At 55.8% G+C, this 22,952-nt stretch overlaps 1 protein-coding gene across 1 annotated transcript; it reads left to right on the forward strand.

The window, feature by feature from the left end:
- The first annotated feature begins 37 nt into the window (after positions 1–37).
- On the forward strand, positions 38–22,862 carry Crb2 (crumbs cell polarity complex component 2). The gene is made up of 13 exons (XM_008824511.3): positions 38–149; positions 6,628–6,951; positions 9,670–9,865; positions 9,959–10,098; positions 10,547–10,732; positions 11,065–11,178; positions 13,244–14,116; positions 14,200–14,708; positions 15,184–15,349; positions 16,200–16,968; positions 17,607–17,723; positions 18,887–19,016; positions 20,272–22,862. Exons 1-13 carry the CDS (start codon positions 38–40, stop codon positions 20,494–20,496), a joined length of 3,861 nt encoding a protein of 1,286 aa, XP_008822733.1. The 3' UTR covers positions 20,497–22,862.
- The last annotated feature ends 90 nt before the right edge of the window (positions 22,863–22,952 follow it).

Consider the following 22,952-nt stretch of genomic DNA (forward strand, 5'->3'; position numbering starts at 1 on the left):
AGCGGCCAGTTCCCACAGGCGGGCAGAGAGGGCTGCCATGGCGCTGGCGGGGCCTGTGACCTGGGGCTCCAGACCAGGCCTCCTGTTGCTGCTGCTGCTGCTGCTGCTACTACTGCTGCCCTGGTCTCCAGCCCTCACCCTCCTGGCTGGTGAGTGTGGCTGGGCCTGGTCTGAGTGCCCGCCAAGCTAGAGGGAGTGGTATCCCGGCCCCCAGAACACATGGGGACCTTGGGTTGGTGTGTTCTGGAACTCACATGGAGATCTTGGTGTGCTCTGGCAGCTTCATGTTAAGGGGGCTTTGCAAGTGGATTGGGGGAGTTAGGGGTGAAGGATGGGTGGGAGCTAATCTGGGGGACCTGGTGTTGTGGTGTAGTGTGGTGTGGTGTGGTGTTGTGTGATGTGCTTCTTAGGAAAATCTGAGAATCCTGGGATGGGATGTCCCATAGGGAAAGGGTGTGGGGCTGGATGAGTCCTGGATGGGAGTGAGTCTGGGAAGTTTCAGGGAGCATGGTGACACTGCAGTCTGCTGGAGTCATGTGCTGAGTTGGGATGCAGGTGGTGTGTAAAGTGGGTAAGCTGTCTGGGAGTCAGCCTGTGGGAGTTATGTCTTAGGGCACTAAGTGTAGAGAGCTGTGTCCCAGGGGAGCTGGGTGTAAGCTGTTCAGCATGTTGAACTTACCTTTCCTGGCAACACAGGGGAGTCTGGGGGACCCCAGCAGAGTGGATTGTGATGGAGGAAGGGAAAGAGACCCAGAGAAGTGGGATGCTTACCTACACCCCTCCCTTCTATGGGCCCCTTGTCTGCACTTGGATTGAGGCTAGGGTCCCTGGAGTGGCTGGGATTTGAGATCATGTGTGTATCCCCTGCAGCCTGTCCCTGGTGTTCCCCAACCAGGCTGAAAGGGCTCCCTGAAGCCAGCCCAGACGGCCAACAGCCTTTTGGTTTCATCCAAGTGAGCACTGAGCCTGGAATTCCAACTGTGGGGTTTGAAGGATGCTTTGTTTTGGTCACTATAGCTACATGGGCTAAGCTGCCAGTACACCACCTGCTGGAGGGCTGCAGGGAGAGCCTGGGCTCCCCTATGACTGGTGAGCCCCTCTGAGTCCTCTGATCTCACCTGTGGCCTTCCCTATGCCTGTCCACAGAACCTTTATTCCTCTTCCTTCTGGGGATGTGGGAAGGAGGAGGACCTGAGGGACAGTGAGGACTCCATTTTGTAGGGAGGAGACTAAAGCTCAGGGAGGGTGGGGACGTAGAAGCTGGGTGCCTGAGGCAATTGAAGACTGAGGGAAGACCAGGCTACTTTCTACTGTCCACACAATGAGGGCATGACCTGGCCTGTGCACCTGGGGTCTGTCCCTGCCCCACAGTAATGCCTGTGACACCTGCACAGCTGTGTGGCCTGGACTAGGGCACACACTGAAACAGAAAAGGTGTTCACAAGCACATGCTGATCCACCCCTGTGAACTCACTGATGAACCTGCCATGCATCTCCATGCATGTCACACATGCCTGCACACACCAATGTGTACACAGCAACGGACCTGCGTTGACCTGTGTTTATATTCAGATATACATGTATACCAGCCGTGAGCCTTGGCAGATACAGCATATCAGAGGTGTGCAGAAGAGAACACCATAACATTTACATGCCCCCACAGCCCCACTGGGCTGAGGGACTGCCATTCCCTCGACACATCTCTATGCATGGAGCCCATCCCAAGAATCCCCAAAAGCTGGAGTGGGGATACTGCAAGCACCAGTACCCAAGGAATGACTGAGGGAGGGAAGCTGCCAGGGACTAAAAAGCTCATTTTTATCCCAGAGGATGTGGGGGTTCTGGAGGCTCTGGTACAAGCCCTGCTGCCCACCCCTGCCAGGCCCTGAGCTGGGCCCCTCCATCCCAGCCACTCTGCAGCAGAGGCCCACCGGTTGTCATGGAGAGGATGAAGCATCTTGGAGTACAAAGGGACACGTCGGGTTGTTCTCACCCCCTTCCCCTTAGAACAGAGAGCACAGTGCACAAAGGGCAGCCAGTCCTCCCCAAACTTCACTCCTTCTCCAACCTGAGGGGTGAGGTCTGCAGAGAGAATCAGGGAAGGGTGGAAGCCACATACTTGCTACCAGTGTAGGGTCTACTGGTTACTGGGTGCTTGCTTCCAGTAAAGGTTTGCTGATGAGTGAATCACACTAGCCACTATGTGGATTTGGTTTAATCCTCCCAGCACCCTGAGGCGGCTCTGTATGTCTTTGTTTACAGAACAGGTAAATGAAGCCCAGAGAGGGTCAACAACTCATCCAGGGTCACAGAGCAGTGTGTGGCCGGGACTAGGATGTCACAGCAGGAGATTCTCTAGGTGGTCACATCGTCTTTGTTCCTCTGTAAAATGGGAGCCATTGCTCCATGGACTATGATGTCAATGATGACACAGGACCCCAATTTCAAGGGAAAAAAATTTTTAAAAATTATTTATTTTATGTGTATGAGTATTTAGCCTGCATGTATGTAAGTACACCTGCGTGTTCAATATCCACAGTCTAGAAGAGGGAGGGCTTCGAATCCACTGGAACTGGAGTTACAGATAGTTGTTAGCTGCCATGTGGGTGTTGGGAACTGAACCTGGGTCCTCTGTAAGTGCAGCCGGTGCTCTTAATCACCGAGCCATTTCTCCAGCCCCGGAAAATTTTGGATTATTATTGTTATTATATGTATGTGTGCACTGACTTGCGCACTCCTGCCTGTACATGAGTACCATAGCCCAGTGTGGAGTCAGTTCTCTCCTTCCACTTTTACGTGGGTTTCTGGGGTTAGCAAGCCTGTGTGGCAAACACCTTTACCGGGGCCACTTCACCAGCCTTCAGGGAAATTTTAGATGGAAGCATATGAATAGTTACTGGGGAATTGGTCTTGCAGTAGCCAGTCCAGGTGGCCGATGTGAACCAACCCTGCTTGTCTTCCTGCACTCTGGTGAGACTCTGGTGAGACCAGGGACTAGAAACAAGTGCTGGGCACTGAGATGCTCCACCGGGGACATCTGTTGCTATTAGTGTCACCAAATTATGTCTTTTAACCTCAGGAGTAAAGATCTTTGAAAAAGAATGTTCCAAACTTTGCTGCCTTCTAGAATATTTTGGCCTTTTCCTGATGAGACTGTGTGGGTACTGAGAGTCAGCGACCCCTACTGTGTTGTATTCTCTGGGGCCCAGAGAAAGTAAGTGAATTCAGCTGTTTATTAGCTCAGGTAGAGAAATTCTTAAGCCAGGTAAGGCCTGGCATAGTGGGATGCTAGGTGCTGGGCTCAAGGTAGACAGGGAAGTCTGCTGCTCTGCCAGGCTGTTGTCCCCCGACCCTGTGCCACCCCAGTGCTGGGGATGCAATCCAGGGCCTTTTGCACATGCTAGACAAGCATTCTACCATTGAGTCACACGCCAGTCCCCAGACCTCTAGAGACGCTTCTGGTGGAAGAGATGGGCTGAGGGACCTACTAGGGTGACAGTGCTTGGGAGTACAGTTTCACATGCATCTACATTTGCGATTTTTTTAGCCTCTTGATGTTGGAAAAACAGTTCATTTTCTTATTTATTTATTGATTATTTATTTAACTAATTAATTTATTTTTTGTAGTAGTTCTCTTAACAGTGTCCCTTTTCTAACGAACCAAATAGACCAAGGTGGCAACAGATGTTGGGCCCCAGTGTGCACGTGGTGACTGCATCGGTCGCCCCTGCCCTCCTCAGGGCGGGGCTGGAAGCAGGTCTAAGGGGAGGGCCAGGGTCCTGTGTCTGTTAATCTCTCCTCTGCCAGGTCAGCCCAGGCAGCCTGAGAGGTCAGGAGGGATTTGTAAAGATAAGCACAGGCCCCTCGTCGCCCTGGCGACAGGCTCCGCCCCTGCAGCCAGGCCCTGGGGCTGGCCCCTCCCTGCCCCCCCCCCCGGGCCTCCTGGGCTCACTGCCGAAAAACTGGGGTCACCCTAGTTCCCACCCCTCAAGGTGGGAAGCCTTCTCCAGGGAACCGATATTTTACAGGTGCACTGGCCGTTGCTCCAGGGTTCTGAATCTGTGGGCCCCTGATCTGCATTCTCTGGCTGTGGGTGGCTCTGAAACCCTGGGGTGCAGTGGTTGTGGAAGTGGCCGGTTTCTGAGTTGCAAAAAAGGCAGATAAAAACTCCCCACGTCATAGGTACCTAGGCCGCGAATGAAGGGCTTACATGTAGGCAGGAGTGAAGCAGGCTTGAAGCCTCTTGTTCCTTGCTGCCTGGCTCCTCTGGAGACATCCAGTGCGGCTGGCTTGGCCTTGCAGTAATTCCTATCTATAACTACTGGGTTCTGGGAGGACTCCAGAGGTGAGATGCCTGCTTTCCCAGGTGCTGTCCTCCAGCCTGGTGACTAAAACTGGAGGGCTCCCAGTTAGCTCCAGTTGGGGTGAAGGGGTCCTTGAGCCACAGAGATGAGAGGTTGTGTCCTGATGGGATTGAAATGTGGGCTGTTGGCCCGGAGCCCAGTAGTCAGGTCCACTATACGCCATATGAGGAGTTAGGACTATTTCTCCTGAGCCTTTTGGGTCAGGGGTCCCAGACCATTGTGGCCACTGTCCCTCAAAGAGGGCTCATGGAGTGCCAGGGTTTCACACACATCATCTTGGAGGCTCCTCACAGCACTCCAGAAGGTCACTGTTCATACCCCAGATACAGCCTGGATCTGTCTGATGCTCCCAACTGTGCCTTTTCCTGAAGGAGCTCCCTCCACTGCTCCCACACACCCTCAGACCATCTTCCCACCCCCTCCATCAGACTATCTGCTTATCCCCACAGGGCATCTATCCTGGGGCACCTGTGCAGAGCTGCTCAGTTACAGTACCAGCGGGAAGTCACTCACTAACCCCAAGGTCCTCAGAAGAGCAGTCCAGGTGCCTTCTGTCCTACCTGACATGTCCAGGCCTGGCAGAGAGCTGGAAATGGGTGCCTAAGCAGGGAGAAGAGCTGTGGGCAGAGAGTCCCTTTGGCCAGAAGGTGTCTCAGACTCTGGTACCCTGTCTCCTGCCAGGCCTTGGTTGGTGCTAGGCCTCATTGTGGAAGGATGAGCCATCAGCAGTCCTGGGCACTTGCAGTGGCATTGGGCAGTTCCTGGGTCCACTGTCCCGGTAGCTTGTTGTCCTCCATCCTGCTTGGACTGCTGAGGAGCCTGGAGATCTGGTCAGCAGACGCCCTGCCCCATGGAATGTGCATGACGCCTGAAAGGCTACCAGCCTTATCTGGGGGTCTTCATGGAGTGGGGGAGGGGATGGTGCTGTTCACTGCTCAGGCCTGGTTAGTGTCTGGATGACAACTTGAAAGTATGTCCTGGAACTCCAGGTTGGGGGTGGGGGTGGTGAGGAGGGTGGAGGAGCTCCTGCTTCAGGCTCCCCTCCCCCACATTTGTCTCCAGCACCTGGGGCTTTGAATTCTTCTGTAGCCCACAGGGAAGTGGAGGCTCAGTAGAAGTGACTTGCCCAAGGTATCACAGCTTGTAGTTTTCTGAGGTAGGGTTTGACCTCAGGCCTGTTAGTAACAAGGATCTCAGGCTGGGATAAGGGGAAGTCACCTGGACTCGGTTTCTAGGTGTGGAGTCAGGTACCTAATAAACAGGTCACTATACCTGCTCTGTCCCGGGGTGACTACAGCTGGTTGAGTATGAAATGAGTGCCAGGGATCCTCTAGGAGTTCCCAGGCCAGCAGGCAGGATGACAGGAGCAGACTAGGTGGGGGTGAAAGGCTGAGCCCAGGCCTTGCCTTTGAAGTTGCCCATCCTTTCTCAGAGGCTGAAGTTAGACATCTCAGGTTTCAGTCAGGGATGGAGTTACCAGACCCCCAGCAGGGGTTTGAGGGGTAGAAGCTGTCCCCTCCATCCCACTTTAGCCTGGCACTGAGGGGACACAGGCTGCAGAACGGAAGGCACGGAGAAGCCCCTTCTTGGTGCAGCAGGAACAAGCCAGTGATGACGCCTACACCATGCAAACTTGCTGTGTGATCTCAGCAAGTCCTTACTTTCTTGAGCTCTACTGTTCGCTTATAAAGTGGACACAGGACAGTCCTTGCCTCCTAGGGAGGTGACTGGAAAGCAGATCTGGTAGTGTCTGTTCTATAAGCCTGTCACAGGGAAGTCAGATATTCCAACCTGTATCTCTGCTCTGAAGATGAACTAAAACCTGCCTCAGGGGCTCAGGATGTAGCTTACTCGATAGAATGCTTGCTTAGCACTAGCAAAACCCTGGGTTTGATCCCCAGCACCCAAAATGAGAGTAGTGGCATATGCCTGTGATCTCAGCACTCAGAAGATAGGCATAGGACCATCAGAAGTTTAAGGTCACTCTTGGATACATAGAAAGTTCCAGGTCAGCTTGAGCTACAGGAGAGTCCATCTCAAAAATAGAAATAAACACAAATAAATAAATAAAACCGGCCTCCGTTCCAGGTGTAGACATCTGCTACATATTATGACTGGCTTGCAGATGCCCTAGGTGTCCATGCATGCTCCTGATCATGGACAGACCTGTGTTCCTCTTAGGTTTATGGCTGGACTATGGGTGGGAGAGGGGCGCATTATGCAGCTTCTGTCCATATTGCCCAGTTGTTTCCTCTTTCCACAGGGCTGGTTCCTTCGGTGACTCCAAGTGCCTGTGCCTCAGACCCATGTGCTCTGGGGAGTAAGTGCCAGGCTACAGAAAGTGGTGGCTATACCTGTAAGCCCACAGAGCTTGGGGGCTGTGCCACCCAGCCATGTCACCATGGCGCACTGTGTGTGCCCCAGGGCCCTGATCCTAATGGCTTCCGCTGCTACTGTGTGCCTGGCTTCCAGGGCCCTCGATGTGAGCTGGACATCGATGAGTGTGCATCCCGGCCCTGCCACCACGGGGCCACCTGCCGCAACCTGGCTGATCAATTCGAGTGCCACTGCACTCTGGGCTATGAAGGTAAAATGCTGGCCATCCTTAGAGGTCTGAACGTTGGAGCCTGTCAGCTATTCACAGTACGAAAATCCCCATTGGGTTGTGGCTGTAGTCTGGAGATGTCCCACACAGGCTGGTGGCTTCAGTACCCATTCTTGGATTGGCTGCCAAACTGGCGTTTCTCAGGCTAACCTGGCAAGTTGAGGCTAGAGCATACATTTTGAGTGCTGGTGTGGGGCCTGACACATATCAGGCACTTGACAAATACAGCTTTTGTCCCTGCCACAGAGCTGAGTTTGGCTTAGGTGGGAGGCAGGGAGCAACCCTCAGGCATCCTTGGCAGGGCATGTAGACCCTGTGTGATTCACCTGATGAGCTCTAGATAAGACACTGTGGTATGGCTCAGGATGTAATTCAGAGCCCTGTCCTCTAGGAATCCTGTGTTATAACATAAAGACACACCTAGATCCAATTTTGTTTGTGATGGGGATGTGTCCCCAGACATCCCTGCTGCCTGGAGTGGAATAATGTAGACACAGGTGCTCAGAACCGTGGCTGGCATGGATCCACATGGCTCCCTTCTCCAGAGATTGCCCCATCCCAGTTGCTTTGTGCTCCTGGAGCTGCCTTCTGGAGCCACCTGAGGTCTGGAGGGAGAGCACAGCTAGTGATAGATCTTCAAGGGATGTTCAACCTAGGTAATCTGGAGTCTGCAGCACAGACACTGGGTGGTTCCCTATCAACCTTGAATTCAGACTATGTGTTCAAACTGTGGGCAATTAGAAGTCCCCTCAGGGCAAATGGTACAGACTGGAAACAGAATTCCAGGAAGGACGTAGAGGGATGAGAAGGCATCCTGGTGAGAGTAAATGGAGACACTGGTCCTTCATCATTCCCCTCCTTCATATGCCTCAGCGTCTGCACACTTACTGCAGGTTCCAGCAGTCTTTGTATGCTCTGGTTTGAGGCCTGTAAGACAGCTGTAAGGGGGCCTCTGTACACCTACCTGTATCTGCGCACATGTGGGCTCTGTGAATGCTTCTGTGGGGAGCATCTGTGTGTGAGGGACAGCAGGTATGTGAGCACCGGATGTGCAGGATTCTGGTAACTTTCTGGTGAGTGTGAAGTGAGCAGGCAGCTTTTTGTGACTCATTTCTTTCCTTTTTCCATTCAACAGGGTGGGGGAGTTGGAATTCCAGGCAGCCTGGCCCTGGCTCTCCCTGGCACAGAGGGGGGTAGTGGGGCTGGAGGGTCATGGGAAGGAGGAGCCCTGAGGCATGATTGCTGGGCCGGGAAGTCGGGAGGGCTCCAGCTGGAGTCAGCTGCTCCCTGGCCCCCATCACCAAACCCACATAGGAGGCAGCATCAGGGCCACAGAAATCAGTACACTGACACAAGACTCCAAGACTCATAAATCTCTACACCTTGAGATTCTCTATCTCTCTTGGCTTCCACTGCTGGGGAGGGCCAATGTGTAGTCATGGTTTTCCCAGAGCCAAGGGGATTCCTGGGTGGAATCAGTGACTTCCAGTTTTAAAGCCAAGACAGTACAGAAGCTGGTGAGCCTACTCCAGTGTGTCCTGTCGGGGGTATATGCAGCACTTCTCTTCTGTTGGGGTCCCTTCCTTACACCCTCCTCCAAGCCACTAGTGAGGCTTTTGAGATACAGGCAGGGCCACCCCACTGAGCTGCTGTTAGTGCCTTGTCTCATGGCTGTGAGTGCCTGACAAGAAGCAACTTAAGGAAGGCTGTATTTTGGCTCATGGGGGGGATACTGTCCATCACGGTCCATCATGGCATGGATGACGAGCATGAGGCAACTGGTCACATTTGTGTCCTCAGTCAGGAAGCAGACACAGGTGAATGCTGGTGCCCCACTTGCTTTCTCCTTTTTGTTTTCCCCCTTTTAATTCAGTCCAGGACCCCAGTCCCTAATATGCTACTATCCACATTCAGGGTGGGTCTTCCCTCATCAGTTAAACCCCTCTGGAAACTTCCTCACAGACACTCCCAGAGGTGTGTCTCCTAGGTGATTACAAATCTAATCAAGCTGACCACAAGATTAACTACCACAGATGACAACCACTTTAAAATAAAAAAATAAATAAATAAAAATAAAAAGATTCATTTTTACTTCTGTGTGGGTGCCTGAGGTGGCTAGAAAAGGGCGACTGATCCCCAGGGGCTAGGGTTCCATGCAATTGTGAGTGGGTACTGGGAACCAAATTTGGGTCCTCTGGAAGAGCAGGATGCAGTTTAGCCATCTCTCCAGCCTCAACTGCCAAGTTTTGGGAGAGCCAAAGTCTGGCCTGGCTGGTCCCTGATGCACCCATATCTCTTACTTTCTTCACTTACCCTTGTTTCTGTTCCTTCTCAAACCTCCCTTCCAGGGCATTATGGCCCTTCCTCAAGAGGGGTGCCACTAACTGCAATCCACCTGCCCTGTCCCAATCCTTCAAAAAGTGCTTCCTTCAGAAGCCTTTCCCGGCCCCACTCCCCAGAGCAGCTGCTGGCTGGAGCTCTCATAGGATCCAGTTCTCTCCCTGGTGGAGCTCATCATGATTAAACACCAGCCCTTCCTTGGCCTAGAGGTTGTGAGGTCTGCCTGGGTAGGGACGGTTCTCTTATTTCTACCCGCAGGCGGCTCCTAGTAACTGGAGCCGACAAGGGTTGCTAACTGGGCTCCTATCACCCCTCTGGGCGTACATCTCCCGGATCCGCACGTTTCTTGCCCCGGTTCAGGTGTGACCTGCGAGGCCGAGGTTGACGAGTGCGCGTCGGCGCCTTGCCTGCACGGAGGCTCGTGCCTGGACGGCGTGGGCTCCTACCGATGCTTGTGCGCGCCGGGCTATGCGGGCGCCAGCTGCCAGCTGGACGTGGACGAGTGCCAGAGCCAGCCGTGCGCTCACGGGGGCGTGTGCCACGACCTGGTCAACGGGTGAGTGAGGGGGTCGGGGGTCGGGATGCACTGGCCGCAGGACGCAGAGCTGCGGGGCAGGCGCAAGATCAGCTTCCTCTGCGCCCACCGCAGGTTCCGGTGCGACTGCGGGGACACGGGCTACGAGGGTGCGCGCTGCGAGCAGGAGGTGCTGGAGTGTGCATCCGCGCCCTGTGCGCACAACGCGTCCTGCCTCGACGGCCTCGGGAGCTTCCGCTGTCTCTGCTGGCCAGGTGCGTGCGCACTTGCGCGCTCCGGGCCGCTAGCTGCGGCGGCGGGGTTGGGGGGCCTTTGGGGCGAATGTGAAGCCTTGAGCAATCCCGTGCGCTGTCTGGGCCTTCTGGGACCTGCTTGTAACTGCAACCTGTTTGAGTCTCAGTTTCCCGATCTCAAAATAGGCTGATACAACACTCTCCTCGGGTTGCAGTGAGGAGAGTCATGGCGTGAGGATGGTCTAGCACCTGGCCTGGGTCTGGCACACGCAAAGGGCTCAGAATATAGTATTCCGAGCAATTGGCAGTCGGCCCTGCAGGCCGCCGGGCCATTCTTAGCCCCTGTTGTCCTCGGTCAACAAGCACATTCTGAGCTCAGGTCCCTGTCCGGCTCTGGGTTGGCTAAGGGTCATGGAGGGGAGCTGCCTGTGGACTTCGTGTGATCTGGGGTCTCTGGGTGCATCCCCAGGCTTCAGTGGAGAGCTGTGCGAGGTGGATGAGGACGAGTGTGCGGTGGACCCCTGCCATAACAGGGGCAGGTGCCTGCAGCGCTCCGACCCAGCCTTGTATGGGGGCGCCCAGGCCACCTTCCCTGGAGCTTTCAGCTTCAGCCACGCTGCGGGCTTCCTGTGCAGCTGCGCTCCAGGCTTTGCGGGTGAGTCGCCTGCTGGGAAAGCACTCAGCATGGGTATAGAACCCCAAGGACGGAGCCAGCCTGGCCCAAGCCTGGCCCGCCAGGTAGCATTCTGCCTGAGTCAGTCAGTCAGTCAGTCAGTCAGTCAGTCAGTCAGTCAGTCAGTCAGTCTCTTTCTCTCTCTCTCTCTCTCCTTTCCCTTCCTCCCCCCATCCCTCCCTCTCTCTCCCTCTCTCCCCCTCTCTCCGGCTCTCCTTCTCTGGGCCTCAGTCTCCCTAGTTGTAAAATGGGCCCTTTTGGTTCTGGTCTGGCTCTAAGGGTGCAGGCGGCAGCCACAGCTGAGCCTCTTACAGGGGACGACTGCAGTGTGGATGTGGACGAATGTGCCTCACAGCCATGCCTCAACGGAGGCAGCTGCCAGGACCTGCCCAATGGCTTCCAGTGCCACTGCCCGGATGGCTACACAGGTGCCCAGGTGGGGTGGGGTGGGCATGGAGACAGGGTTGGGTGGTTAGGTCCTTTCTGGCTGAAGTGTGGATTGATGAAACTGGAGGTAGGTGCGGTGGCACAGATGACAGCTGGGAATTGCTGACCTAGGACTCCAGCTTTGGAAGTGGAAGGAGGAAGGGCTGGTCAGTTTGAGCATAGTGAGGATGGACATACTGAGTGGGCTAAGCCAAGCCTGCCAGGGGATCACCTGCCCTGGTCGTGATGACTTTACCCTATGAATACTGTGTCTATGGAGCACATAAGAGGGAAACCAGCCTGAAAGTCTAGGGACTGGCCTGAGAGAGGAGCCTGGACAAGAGTCAGAGTTGGGGGTCAGGGATAGATGCCTGGTGGCTTAGTCCATGGGTGGGCTGACCTTACTGGGAGAACCAGCAGAGTGCTGGCGGGGAAGCTGAGACCTGGACTTTGCCATTAAAGAGGGACAGAGCCAGCCAGGCGTGGTGGCGCTCGCCTTTAGTCCCAACACTTGGGAAGCAGAGGCAGGTGGATCTCTGTGAGTTCAAGACCAGCTTGGTCTACATAGTGAGTTCCAGGCCAGCTGGGACTAAAAGACCAAAAAAAAAGAGGGACAGAGCCTCAGCCAGGACAGAATAGAGAGGCTGCCCTGGGTACAGGTGCAGACCCTCTGAAGGACAAGCTTTACCTCTGGAGAACTGTGTCTGCTGACAGCAGCTGTGGTGCGAAAGTTCTCTTCCTGCAGACACATGGCCACCCATGAACCCAGAAACTGTACACACCTTCCCCTTCCCTAGAGTCCCTGCCCCCACTGGAATGCTGGTGGCACTCCTCCACATGCCAGCATTCCTGCTCAGCACCGGCTCCTCTCCCTGCAGATTCCTGGACACAAGCTCCCTCACTTAGGGAAGGGGCTGGCGATCCAGACCCTCTCTCCTACCCTCACTACTCAAAGAATTGGGGATCAACACCCCCACCCAGGGTAACTCATGCCCATCCACTGCTCCTGTTGGTTGAGTCCCCTTTTCCCAGTCCTGCCCCAGTGGCCCACTCCTCCACAGGCCTATGAGGTAAAAGTTGCCATCCTCATCTCCTAGATGTGGCAATAGAGGCTTGGAGAGGGGTGTCATATATAGTGTGGGCGGGAGCCCAGCTCCTTCGAGTTGAGCACCATTGATGGGTGAAAGGGAGGGCAGACATCTGAGATCAGGGCCCAGGAGGAGAGACCCTGGCTGTGAGGCTGGGCTCCATGCCCAGCCTCCCTTGAGGCAGCACTGGGCAAGTGGGAGAGGTCAGTCTGGAATTCCTGAGCTGGTTCAGATGGAGGCAGGCAGGCCAGGCAGGGGGCTCTCGGCTCCCTAGTCTTGGTGTGTTTGTGAAGGACGATGGGACTGTGGGTTCTGGGCCCTTTCCTGGGGGGTCTGTGGCTCCTAGCAGGTAGGAAGATGGGGGTGTCTGGCAAGGGGAGGTTGGAACAGGTGACTGGTGGTCAGGAGGAGGCTGTAGGCAAGTGGGCTGATTGGTCCTGGCTCTGAGTGCTGGTGGCTCCTCTGGGTCTGGGTCTCTCTCCAGCTGAGTTGTCAAGGGCAGGGCTGTCTTAGCTTGTATTGTGGAAGTGCTGGCCAAACTGGGGTTGGCCTTTTGATCCTGGAGGGGAGAATTGGGTGGCATCTTCCCCAGCAGTGTGGGGATCCTAGGGCAGAGGGACTGAGTGGTGGGCCCTGGGGCCTGCTCATTGTGCCCCAGATGTATCATCCACCCTCACTCTTTCATCTTCACTCTTCATACAAGTGAGGGAGGAGGCAGAGGTGGGAGAAGAGGGGGAGACAGAGAATGCTCAGGGAGTCAAACCTATAGGGCACAGAGACTCACCAGACATGGCAAGGGAAGGAGGTATCTTGGGTTCTGGTCTACAGTGAATCTCAGGGGATCCAGAGAAAGCCTTTGGGATTAGCTTGGTGGGTAGGTACTGAGGCCGATCAGTATCTCAAAGAGGCATACAAATTCTGGGTGGGAGATTATGGCTTTGGCCCCAGCTTACTGAGCCTTGGCTGGTCTCCCCTTTAGGTCTGACATGTCAGGAAGAAGTGGACGAATGCTGGTCGGAGCCCTGCCTGCATGGTGGAACCTGTGGTGACACTGTTGCAGGCTATATCTGCCAGTGCCCTGAGGCCTGGGGTGGCCATGACTGTTCTGTGCAGCTCACTGGTTGCCAGGGCCACACCTGTCCACTGGCTGCCACCTGTATCCCCACCTTCCAGTCTGGGGTTCACAGTTATGCCTGTCACTGCCCACCTGGGACCCATGGGCCTTTCTGTGATCAGAACACCACTTTCTCAATTGTGGCTGGGAACCCTGTGTGGGCATCGGTGTCAACTGGTGGTCCCCTGGGCCTGACAATGAGGTTCCGAACAACGGTACTCGCAGGGGTCCTGGCCACTCTCAATGACACCCAAACCAGCTTGGAGCTGGTACTTTTGGGGGCCACGCTCCAAGCCACACTCTGGAGGCACAGTACCACCGTATTTGTCCTCAGACTGCCAGACTTAGCCTTAAATGACGGCCACTGGCACAAGGTGGAGGTGGTACTTCACCTAGAGACCCTGGAGCTGCGTCTCTGGCATGAGGGCTGCCCTGGCCAGCTATGTGTGGCCTCTGGTTCTGTGGCCACAGGTCCCACAGTCTTGGTGGCCTCTGGGCCTCCTGGGCTCTGCTCCATCCATCTGGGCGGCCAGGCCTTCGCAGGCTGCTTCCAGGATGTACATGTGGAAGGGCGCCTTCTGCTGCCTGAGGAACTCAGTGGGAATGTGCTCCTGGGCTGTGAGCGCAGGGAGCCATGCCAGCCTCTGCCCTGTGCCCATGGAGGTGCCTGCGTGGACCTGTGGACTCACTTCCATTGTGACTGCCCTCGACCTTACCACGGGCCCACATGCACTGATGGTGAGGGATCAGCAGGCGGGGAGACAGCACTAATGCCAGGCTCTGGAGCCTGCCAGCCTCATCCTAGCACTCTCTCCCTGCAGAGTTTCCCACCGCTACCTTTGGCTTGAATGGCACCATGAGCTCAGCCTCCTTCTTGCTCCGGCAGCTGCCAGGCCCCAACCTCACTGTGTCCTTTTTCCTTCGCACCCGAGAGCCTGCTGGCCTGCTGTTCCAGTTTGCCAACGATTCAGCCACTGGTCTAACCGTGTCTCTGAGTGAGGGCCAGATCCGGGCTGAGGCATTGGGCCATCCTGCTGTGGTTCTCCCTGGGCGCTGGGATGATGGGCTCAGCCACCTGGTGATGCTCAGCTTTAGTCCAGACCAGCTGCAGGACCTGGGGCAGCAGCTGTATGTGGGTGGGAGGCTCCACCCTGCTGACACCCAGCCTTGGGGTGGGCCCTTCCGAGGCTGTCTCCAGGACCTACGACTCAATGGCCTCCACCTCCCCTTCTTTTCTTGGCCGGTGGACAACTCAAGCTGGCCCAGTGAACTGGATGCCCATCAGTCCTTTAACCTCACTCAAGGCTGTGTTTCTGAGGACATGTGTAATGTAAGTGTCTAGGAGAGGGTACTCAGCCAGGATTTGGGCTGTGACATGGGGTAAACTGAGGCTCAAAGCCAAGTGACTTGCTCACAGTCCTGCTACTAGAGTAGCAGAGCAGGACGGCACCCATCTCCTCCCTGCCCAGCTGCCCTTTCCCTCCAGTGGTCCTATGCTTCTCTGGTCCCAGTCTGAGGTGACCCCTTGACCTAGACAGAGGGCGGGCTTCAGCCATCCTGCAGTTGCTGCTTGAGGGAAAGAGACCCGTGGGCTCATGAGCAGAGCTCTAGTTGGAGGGGCCTAGTGTAAACTGAGCTAACCTCTTTATTGGCTGAGCCACTCAGGCTAGTGGCTCTGCCTCTCTGGGCCTAGTTCCTAATCTGGAATGTGTGTTGGCGAGTTCACCACTCTGTGGTGAGGAGGTCTTGGGTCTGCTTTCATGAATGCTCAATGGTGGTGCTCTGGTGCCCTGACTCTTCCACAGCCTGATCCCTGTTTCAATGGTGGGACTTGCCATGTCACCTGGAATGACTTCCACTGTACCTGTCCTGACAACTTCACAGGGCCCACCTGTGCCCAGCAGCTGTGGTGTCCCAGCCTGCCTTGCCTCCCGCCTGCCACCTGTGAGGAGGTCCCAGACGGCTTTGTTTGTGAGTGTGTGTCTTGGGTGCTGCATGCAGGACACTCAAGCTGGTTAGATTCCTTAGGGTTTATGGGATTCTGGACTGTGGACCAGGAATGCCAACAGCCTTATCTTGGTGCCATATGCCATTATATTCTGAGGGACAGAGGCTTTGGGAGGGAGGCTTGTGCTGGAGTTTCTAGGGCAACTGGCTGCAGAAGAACATTCAGGAAGGAGAAGTGGCATGTGTGAAGGTCCTGAGGTCCTTAAGGACAACTGAAACGCAAATATAGCAGGGTGCAGCAGGAGATGGGTTGAGAAATTGGCAGGATATTTGAAACCCAGGCCAGGCAGCCGAGTCCAAGGAGTCTCAACCAGCTCAGGCTGGCTTTGAACTCACTAAGCATCTAAAGATGATTTTGAGCTTCTGATCCTCCTACTTCAACCTCTCATTTCGGTACCAGGGACAGAACCCAGGGCCTCATAATGTGCTAGGCAAGCACACTCTACCAACTGAGCTATGTTGCCTCACAGAGGGTTTTAAAGACGCCTGGCTGCAGTGGGGTAAGCCTCCTTTAACGAAGAGGGAAGCAGCCTCCTGGATTTTTCCAGGATTATTACTATTGAGATTAGGCCTTTTGTGAGTAGGGGGCTAGTGTGGTCTCCTCAGGATTGCCCTGGAGCCGAATCCCCCAAGGTGGAGAATGCACGTGGGGTGGAATAGATGAAGTGGTGGGGAGGCTGCAGTTTCTGCGATTAGGTGACAGTCGAGTGGGTGCTCTGGTCACCAGTGGTGGACCTTACCATCTGCGCACCCGGGGTGGCGGTATGGAGGAGGCTGGCAGACCATTTCCCAGCCCCTCTTCCTTTCTCCGCAGGTGTGGCCGAGACCACGTTCCGCGAGGGCCCGCCTTCCGTGTTCAGCGGCCACAACTTGTCCTCTGGGCTCCCGCTCAGCGGTCTCTCCTTGGCCTTCCGCACCCGGGACCCGGAGGCCGGGCTCCTGCGCGCCACGGCGGGCGCCCACGTGGGCATCTGGCTGGCTGTGCACAACGGCTCGCTGGCGGTGGGCGTGGCCGGCTCCGTGCTGCCCGTGCCGGGGCCGCGCGTGGCCGACGGCGCCTGGCACCGCGTGCGCCTGGCCCGGGAGCGCCCCGAGGCCGTGGACTCGCGCTGGCTGCTGTGGCTGGACGGCGCGGTGACACCCGTGGCGCTGCGCGGCCTGGCGGGCGACCTGGGCTTCCTGAAAGGCCCGGGCGCCGCGCGAGTGAAGGTAGCTGAGAACTTCACAGGCTGCCTGGGCCGCGTGGCGCTCGGCGGCCTCCCGTTGCCCTTGGCGCGGGCGCGGCCCGGCGCCATCCCCGGAGCCCGCGAGCACTTCGCAGTCTGGCCAGGGTCTCCGGCCCCGCGCCTGGGCTGCCGCGGTGCGCCAGTGTGCACGCCCTCACCCTGTCTGCACGGAGGCGCCTGCCGTGACCTGTTTGACACCTTCGCCTGCGCCTGCGGCCCCGCCTGGGAGGGACCGCGCTGTGAGGCCCGCGCAGACCCGTGTCGCTCGTCGCCCTGTGGCCGCGGCCGCTGCCATGCGCGCCCCGACGGCCTCTTCGAGTGCCGCTGTCCGCCGGGCTTCTCGGGCCCACGCTGCAGGTGCAGGATGGCAGGGAACCTCCTGGGGCGGTGGGGCAGAGGTGGTTTACCAGGGGTAGGATAAGTAGACAGATGAGTTCCCAGCCTTCTTTGAGCCTTCATAGCCTCATTTGGGAAACAAGGATCACAGTTCAGTTCAAAGCATTTAAAGAAAAATACAGATTAAAACACAACTCAATTCGAATGTCAGAATCACATTGTGGCTTGGGATGTGTGACTCGGAAGGGCAGGGAGCTGCCCTCAGTGATGTAGACCCCCTGTGCATAACCCTAGTTGGGGAGGAAGAGTGAGGGGGTCAGTCTCTGGAGCTCCCCTTGCTCACCCCCTCCCACCTCTCCCCATTTCCTTATGTCTAGCCCTAGTCTGGCTCCTCTCACCCTGCAAGTTTAGGAACTGCTTTACCCTGTGCTGCCGAGTCCTTTAATTTCACCTTTTATTAAAGGCCTGGGTTCCTGCCTGCTCTGGGAGTGAGGAGAGCAGAGTGACAAGCCCTGTGTCCCTTCCTTTCCACCATGGGGAGCTCTGTAGGAGGTGGGCCTACATTCCCCAGAGGAGACACCAGGTAGCTTACATTACTGGGCAGGGCAGGTGTGGCCAGCTCCCAGCACCCCACCTCCAGCCTTGCATTTTCTCTGCAGGTTGCCTGTCCTGCCTGAGGAATGCGGCCTCAACTCTACATGCCTCAGTGGCAGCCCTTGTGAAAGTGGAACCCCGGGTACCAACTGCAGCTGTCAGGATGGCCTTGCTGGCCCCAGGTGGGTTTGGGGGCCAGGGGCCTGGGAGGTGAACTAGAGTGTTGGGCATGATGGCCCCTGGGTCCCCAGCCAGGACAGGGGAACTGGGATCCTCCCTGTCTCATCCTTCATTGTGTCAGCACCAGATGGCCCAGCACTGGGACTTCCAAGAACACCCTCTGTTATGCTGATACCAGCTGGACACCAGTTGTCCACTCAGTTTCTTTTATTTTATTTTTTGAGACAGGGTCTCCCTGTAGCCCCAGCTGGCCTGGAACTATGTAGACTAGGCTGGCCTTGAACTCACAGAGATCCACCTGTTTCTGCCTCCCAAGTGCTGGGATTAAAGGCGAGTGCCACCATGCCCAGCCTAGGACCACTTAGTTTCTTAAAGCCCTTCAGTTCTCAGGACCACAGGGGACATGGCCAAAGTATAGCTTCTGGGCTTCCAGGTGGGGCAGTCCACATCCCTGCCCTGCTGTCCCCTCCTCATTCTCATCGGAGTGGGAGCCTGTCTCAGTCATGAACACTGAGTCTGAGGGGAGGGACAGGTTGAAATCACCTTTAGCTCTGGCCACCTGGTAGGGTCCAGCCAGGCAAGAACAGTGGTTGAGCAGCTAGGGGAACAGAAGACAGCCATAAGTTGGGAGGACTTAGCTTTTTCAGCCTCTGTCTTTTCCAGGTGTCAGAGCCCTATCCTGCCCTGTGAAGCCAACCCCTGCTTGAATGGGGGCACTTGCCTTCTGGCAGCCAGTGGCACATTCGTATGTGCTTGCAAACTATGTAGACTAGGCTGGCCTTGAACTCACAGAGATCCACCTGTTTCTGCCTCCCAAGTGCTGGGATTAAAGGCGAGTGCCACCATGCCCAGCCTAGGACCACTTAGTTTCTTAAAGCCCTTCAGTTCTCAGGACCACAGGGGACATGGCCAAAGTATAGCTTCTGGGCTTCCAGGTGGGGCAGTCCACATCCCTGCCCTGCTGTCCCCTCCTCATTCTCATCGGAGTGGGAGCCTGTCTCAGTCATGAACACTGAGTCTGAGGGGAGGGACAGGTTGAAATCACCTTTAGCTCTGGCCACCTGGTAGGGTCCAGCCAGGCAAGAACAGTGGTTGAGCAGCTAGGGGAACAGAAGACAGCCATAAGTTGGGAGGACTTAGCTTTTTCAGCCTCTGTCTTTTCCAGGTGTCAGAGCCCTATCCTGCCCTGTGAAGCCAACCCCTGCTTGAATGGGGGCACTTGCCTTCTGGCAGCCAGTGGCACATTCGTATGTGCTTGCAGTACAGGATTCTCTGGCCAGTTGTGTGAAGTGGTGGTAAGTGATATCCAGGGGTGGGCTGGCAGCCACAGGCCTACTTAGGCCTTAGCAAGAGGGTTCTGGAAGGAATGGTCCAGCCCTCATGGACTTGAGCCTAGATGAACTTTACTTAAAGGAGACTGGGGTCCCTTCTCAGACCCCATGCAGGAAGTGTTTTCACTCTAGGGAGAGCTTGGGGACCCCACTATCCATGAGGCACAGTTTGGGTCTTCCCCCTTGGTGTTCAGGGGATGTCAGTGAGGACAGATGGGGTCTCCCAAGTTCACTCTAGGACTGGATTCTGGTCCCACAGGATCTCAGAGCCTATAATCTCCTTGGGTTCCAGAGCCCAGATTCTACCCACAGTAGTCTTGGTCACTCACTGTAGGTGTCCCTGACCCCAGGGAGGCTCAGCTGACAGGTGTGAAAGAGGGGCCAACACTGGAGTTCTGGAGAGGCGGTGAGCCCACAGTGGATGCTTATGTGGAGTTCTAGAAGGACAGTCTGGCCTTGATCTCTGCAGGTTTCTGGCAGGCCAGTCATAAACCAGGAATCCCTCTGCTTTGGGGGAAAGGTTGCTTTTAAGTTGAACTTTTACAGCTATGGCTTCCCCTCCCACCCACCCATTATCTTCCCAGGCCAGGGGAAGGAAATGACATTATAGCTCCTCCAGAAGTCCTGGGGAGGGGGCATGTGTGAACTTTGGGACCCTGTTCTACAGAGCTGAGTGCTGGGGTTGAGGACCCAAGTGACAGTGAGCTGAGAAGCCTCAAGATATAGGGAATGATCAGAGTGGGAGACTCGGGCTCTGGACTGCTGGGATTCTGATTCTAGGACTTAAGAGCTCCGAGCATGTAGAATCTTTGATGGGGGCATCATGAGAGTCTGTGACTGGAGATGGGGTGATTTGCTGCCCTCACCCATAAAGCCAGGTCCAAGTCTCCCAGGGACAAGCTAGCAGAGCAGGCCCCATAGACTGGCCGTGGTGACTGCTGTCCTTGTCATTGAGGCTCAGCTTATCCCAGCTTCTGTTCCTGCTTTAGCTGACAGTTGTAGGATCCTGTGAAGTGCCCTTCCCCATACCCTGTCCTAGGTACTCCAGGAATATCTGTTTGTCTGTCCTTCCAGAGCCCCTTGGCTGTGGAACACTCACCTTGCACTGGCTTAAGCAGGTGGCTCCCTGGCTCTGACCTATGCACCCCAGGGGCCACCGCTCTCACCAACTCCCAGGAAGCCTGCTTTTCTGAGTTCTCTTGTCTCCCATCTCTTGCAGAAAGGCCTGCCCCTGCCATTGCCATTCCCACTGCTGGAGGTGGCTATACCTGCAGCCTGTGCCTGCCTCCTCCTCCTTCTCCTGGGCCTCCTCTCAGGGATCCTTGCTGCCAGAAAACGCCGCCAGTCTGAGGGCACTTATAGTCCAAGTCAGCAGGAGGTTGCTGGGGCCCGGCTGGAGATGGACAGTGTCCTCAAGGTGCCACCGGAGGAGAGACTTATCTAGGCTGCCTGGCTGCTGGTGCCATGTCCCCAGGGTCCTAAAGGACCTCTACATAAGACCCAAGGAGACCATTTCCAGAGTTGGGATGTCCACTGGATATGCCCCCATGACTGGCAGCCCTTGCCTCACTCACCATGGACTCAGGAAAAGAGGGGCAACTCAGGGAAGCAGAGGGTGCTGTGAGGTTATAGAACCTTTGTGACCTGCCGGGCTGTATACAGGAGGCACACGTGACAGATGTGTGTGAGTGCGTGCATGTATGTATATGTGTTGTGTGAGAGAGAGACGGACACAGAGAGACAGAGACAGAGACAAAGAATGTGCATGGAGAGTGTTGGTCTGTAAATTCTAGTGACAGGACTTGTAGGTGTGCCTGTCTCTTTTGCTATGTGTCTCCATGACTATAGGAGGGGTAGATGATCCTACAGGGGAAGGACTGCTCCACGGCTGGAGAGAACCTGAACACCTTTGAGATAGGGCATCCCAAGTCCAGAGAACAGGCCAGAGCTTGCCCAAGCGGCTAGATTTTGGTTCTGGCATTTGTCCCACCTCCAAGGACAGTTCCCGATCCTGGAAACAGCTGGGACAGAGGGGAGAAGGGCTCTTGGCTCCCAGAACAAAAACCCTTTTGGGCAGATCTGACTGCACAGTCAGATATGACTGGGCCAGTCCCCCTGCATCTGCAGGGCAAGCCTGCAGGAACCAAGGAATGGCTCCCTGGGCTCTCATGTTGCTGTGGGTGTTTGCAGGAATACAGCAGCCCTTCTGCCTCCCTCACAGGGCTCTTCTGAGGATTCAATGGACTGAAACAGGCAGAGAACTCCAGAAGCTGTTAAACTCTGGTCTGTCTGCCCTTTCAGGTGTTGGATAGTGTCTCACCTGGCCAGAGCTGAAGGCCCAGGCAAGGAGGCCAGAGGGGCAGAAAGATGGAGGTGCAATCCTCCCCTCTTTACACCCCCTGAAAATTCTCCATCATCTGGTTCTCCAGTGTTGGCTGCTGATTCAGAGGAAGCACGCCAAGGAAGGTCCCAATTGTTTGCTAAACACTCTTCAATGGACATCGGGCAGCCTCCAAATTGGTGCTCAGGCTGCAGAGGCAGACTCCAGCCCTGTGGATACTCAGCACACTGATCTTGACCCCAGAGGGCATCTGTCTGAGGACCTGGCCTCCCTTGGAGCTTTTCAGAGTCCCTGTGGTTGGTCATCCTTGTTTCCCAGGCCAGGGCAGCAACTGGGGGTTCCATGTGCCAATGCCCAGGTCACTCTTCACACGTGGAAGCTGGATGTTGATTGTCTCTGGCTCCCACTGGGTTTCATCACTTCTAGAAGGCAGAGACTTGGCACTGGGGGTTCAGCAGAGGCTTTGATGGAAGACCCTGAACACTGAGCTAAGAGGCCTGCTTGGCCCTTATCCAGTAGGAGGTGGTACCACATTGCCCAGCTGTCTTGGTGACCCTTAGGAAAAGGAGATGAAACCAGTTCCCTGGCAAACTGTTCTAGTTGCCAACTCCTAAGGTGTTTTCTGTGGAACTCCAACAAGACATTCCAATTTCTCTTTGGTAACAGCAGTGTGGCTGACTGGCACAGATCTCCTCTCCAAACCCACTTGGGCTGAAGCTCTGCCCTTGCTGAGCTCTGGGGGTAGAGGTGACGTCCCAGATGCTCCCTGGAACTTTTTCTCTCCTGAAGCCTTGCTCTATGGTCCCAGCAGGGCTGTGTGAGCCTGTTATCAGCTCACCCCAGTGCCCTCCTTGGGAAGGAGGAGGCAAGCTGTCTCAGAGTTCCAAGTGGGCACAGGCTGGGAGTGTGGAGATCTGGTGTTTACCATCTGGCCTCTTCTGCAGGACGGTAGTGAAGATGGCAGAGTACCTACTCAGGCTTCCCCCTGCAGAGCTCCTTGAAGGATTCAGGACCACAGCCTTCTCCCCAAGAAGATTTTATCGAATGCACATACAAAGTTCATCCTTGGGTCTGTAAATTCCATCCAACAAGGGATCAGACTATGGTGTACAGTGCCTGCCACAAGTCCCCCAGCAAGGCAGGTGTGCACTGCTTTCCAGGCTGCCTTGTACCTTGTCACCCCTCTGGCCCACTGGGGGTGGTGATGTGTGTGGTTCCAAGTCCTGGGTGGGGTCTGGAGTTTGCTAGGATGGAGGAAGTGGAACTGGAGCCTGTGCTGAAAATCAGAATGCCCAGGAGGGCCTTGTGACTCAGGTGAGATTCAGCTCCCCAGCATCTGAGGACAACTCCAAGATAGAGCCCTGGGGAGGGCTATATGCCAGGGGCTCAGGCCTCAGGGACCCATAAGCAGCAGTAAGTTTCCAGCCTCTCAGACATGGGGGGGGGCTCCCTGGGGTGATAGGGGCCTCCAGAGACCCCTTTTTTCCTGTCAGAAACTCCAGGGTAGGCTGTCTGACCGTTCACAAGTAGGAAATGAGAAATCGGGTCAAATGCACACA

Source organism: Nannospalax galili, unplaced genomic scaffold (genome assembly GCF_000622305.1).
Source record: "Nannospalax galili isolate Female #2095 unplaced genomic scaffold, S.galili_v1.0 scaffold290, whole genome shotgun sequence".
Taxonomy (NCBI): domain Eukaryota; kingdom Metazoa; phylum Chordata; class Mammalia; order Rodentia; family Spalacidae; genus Nannospalax; species Nannospalax galili.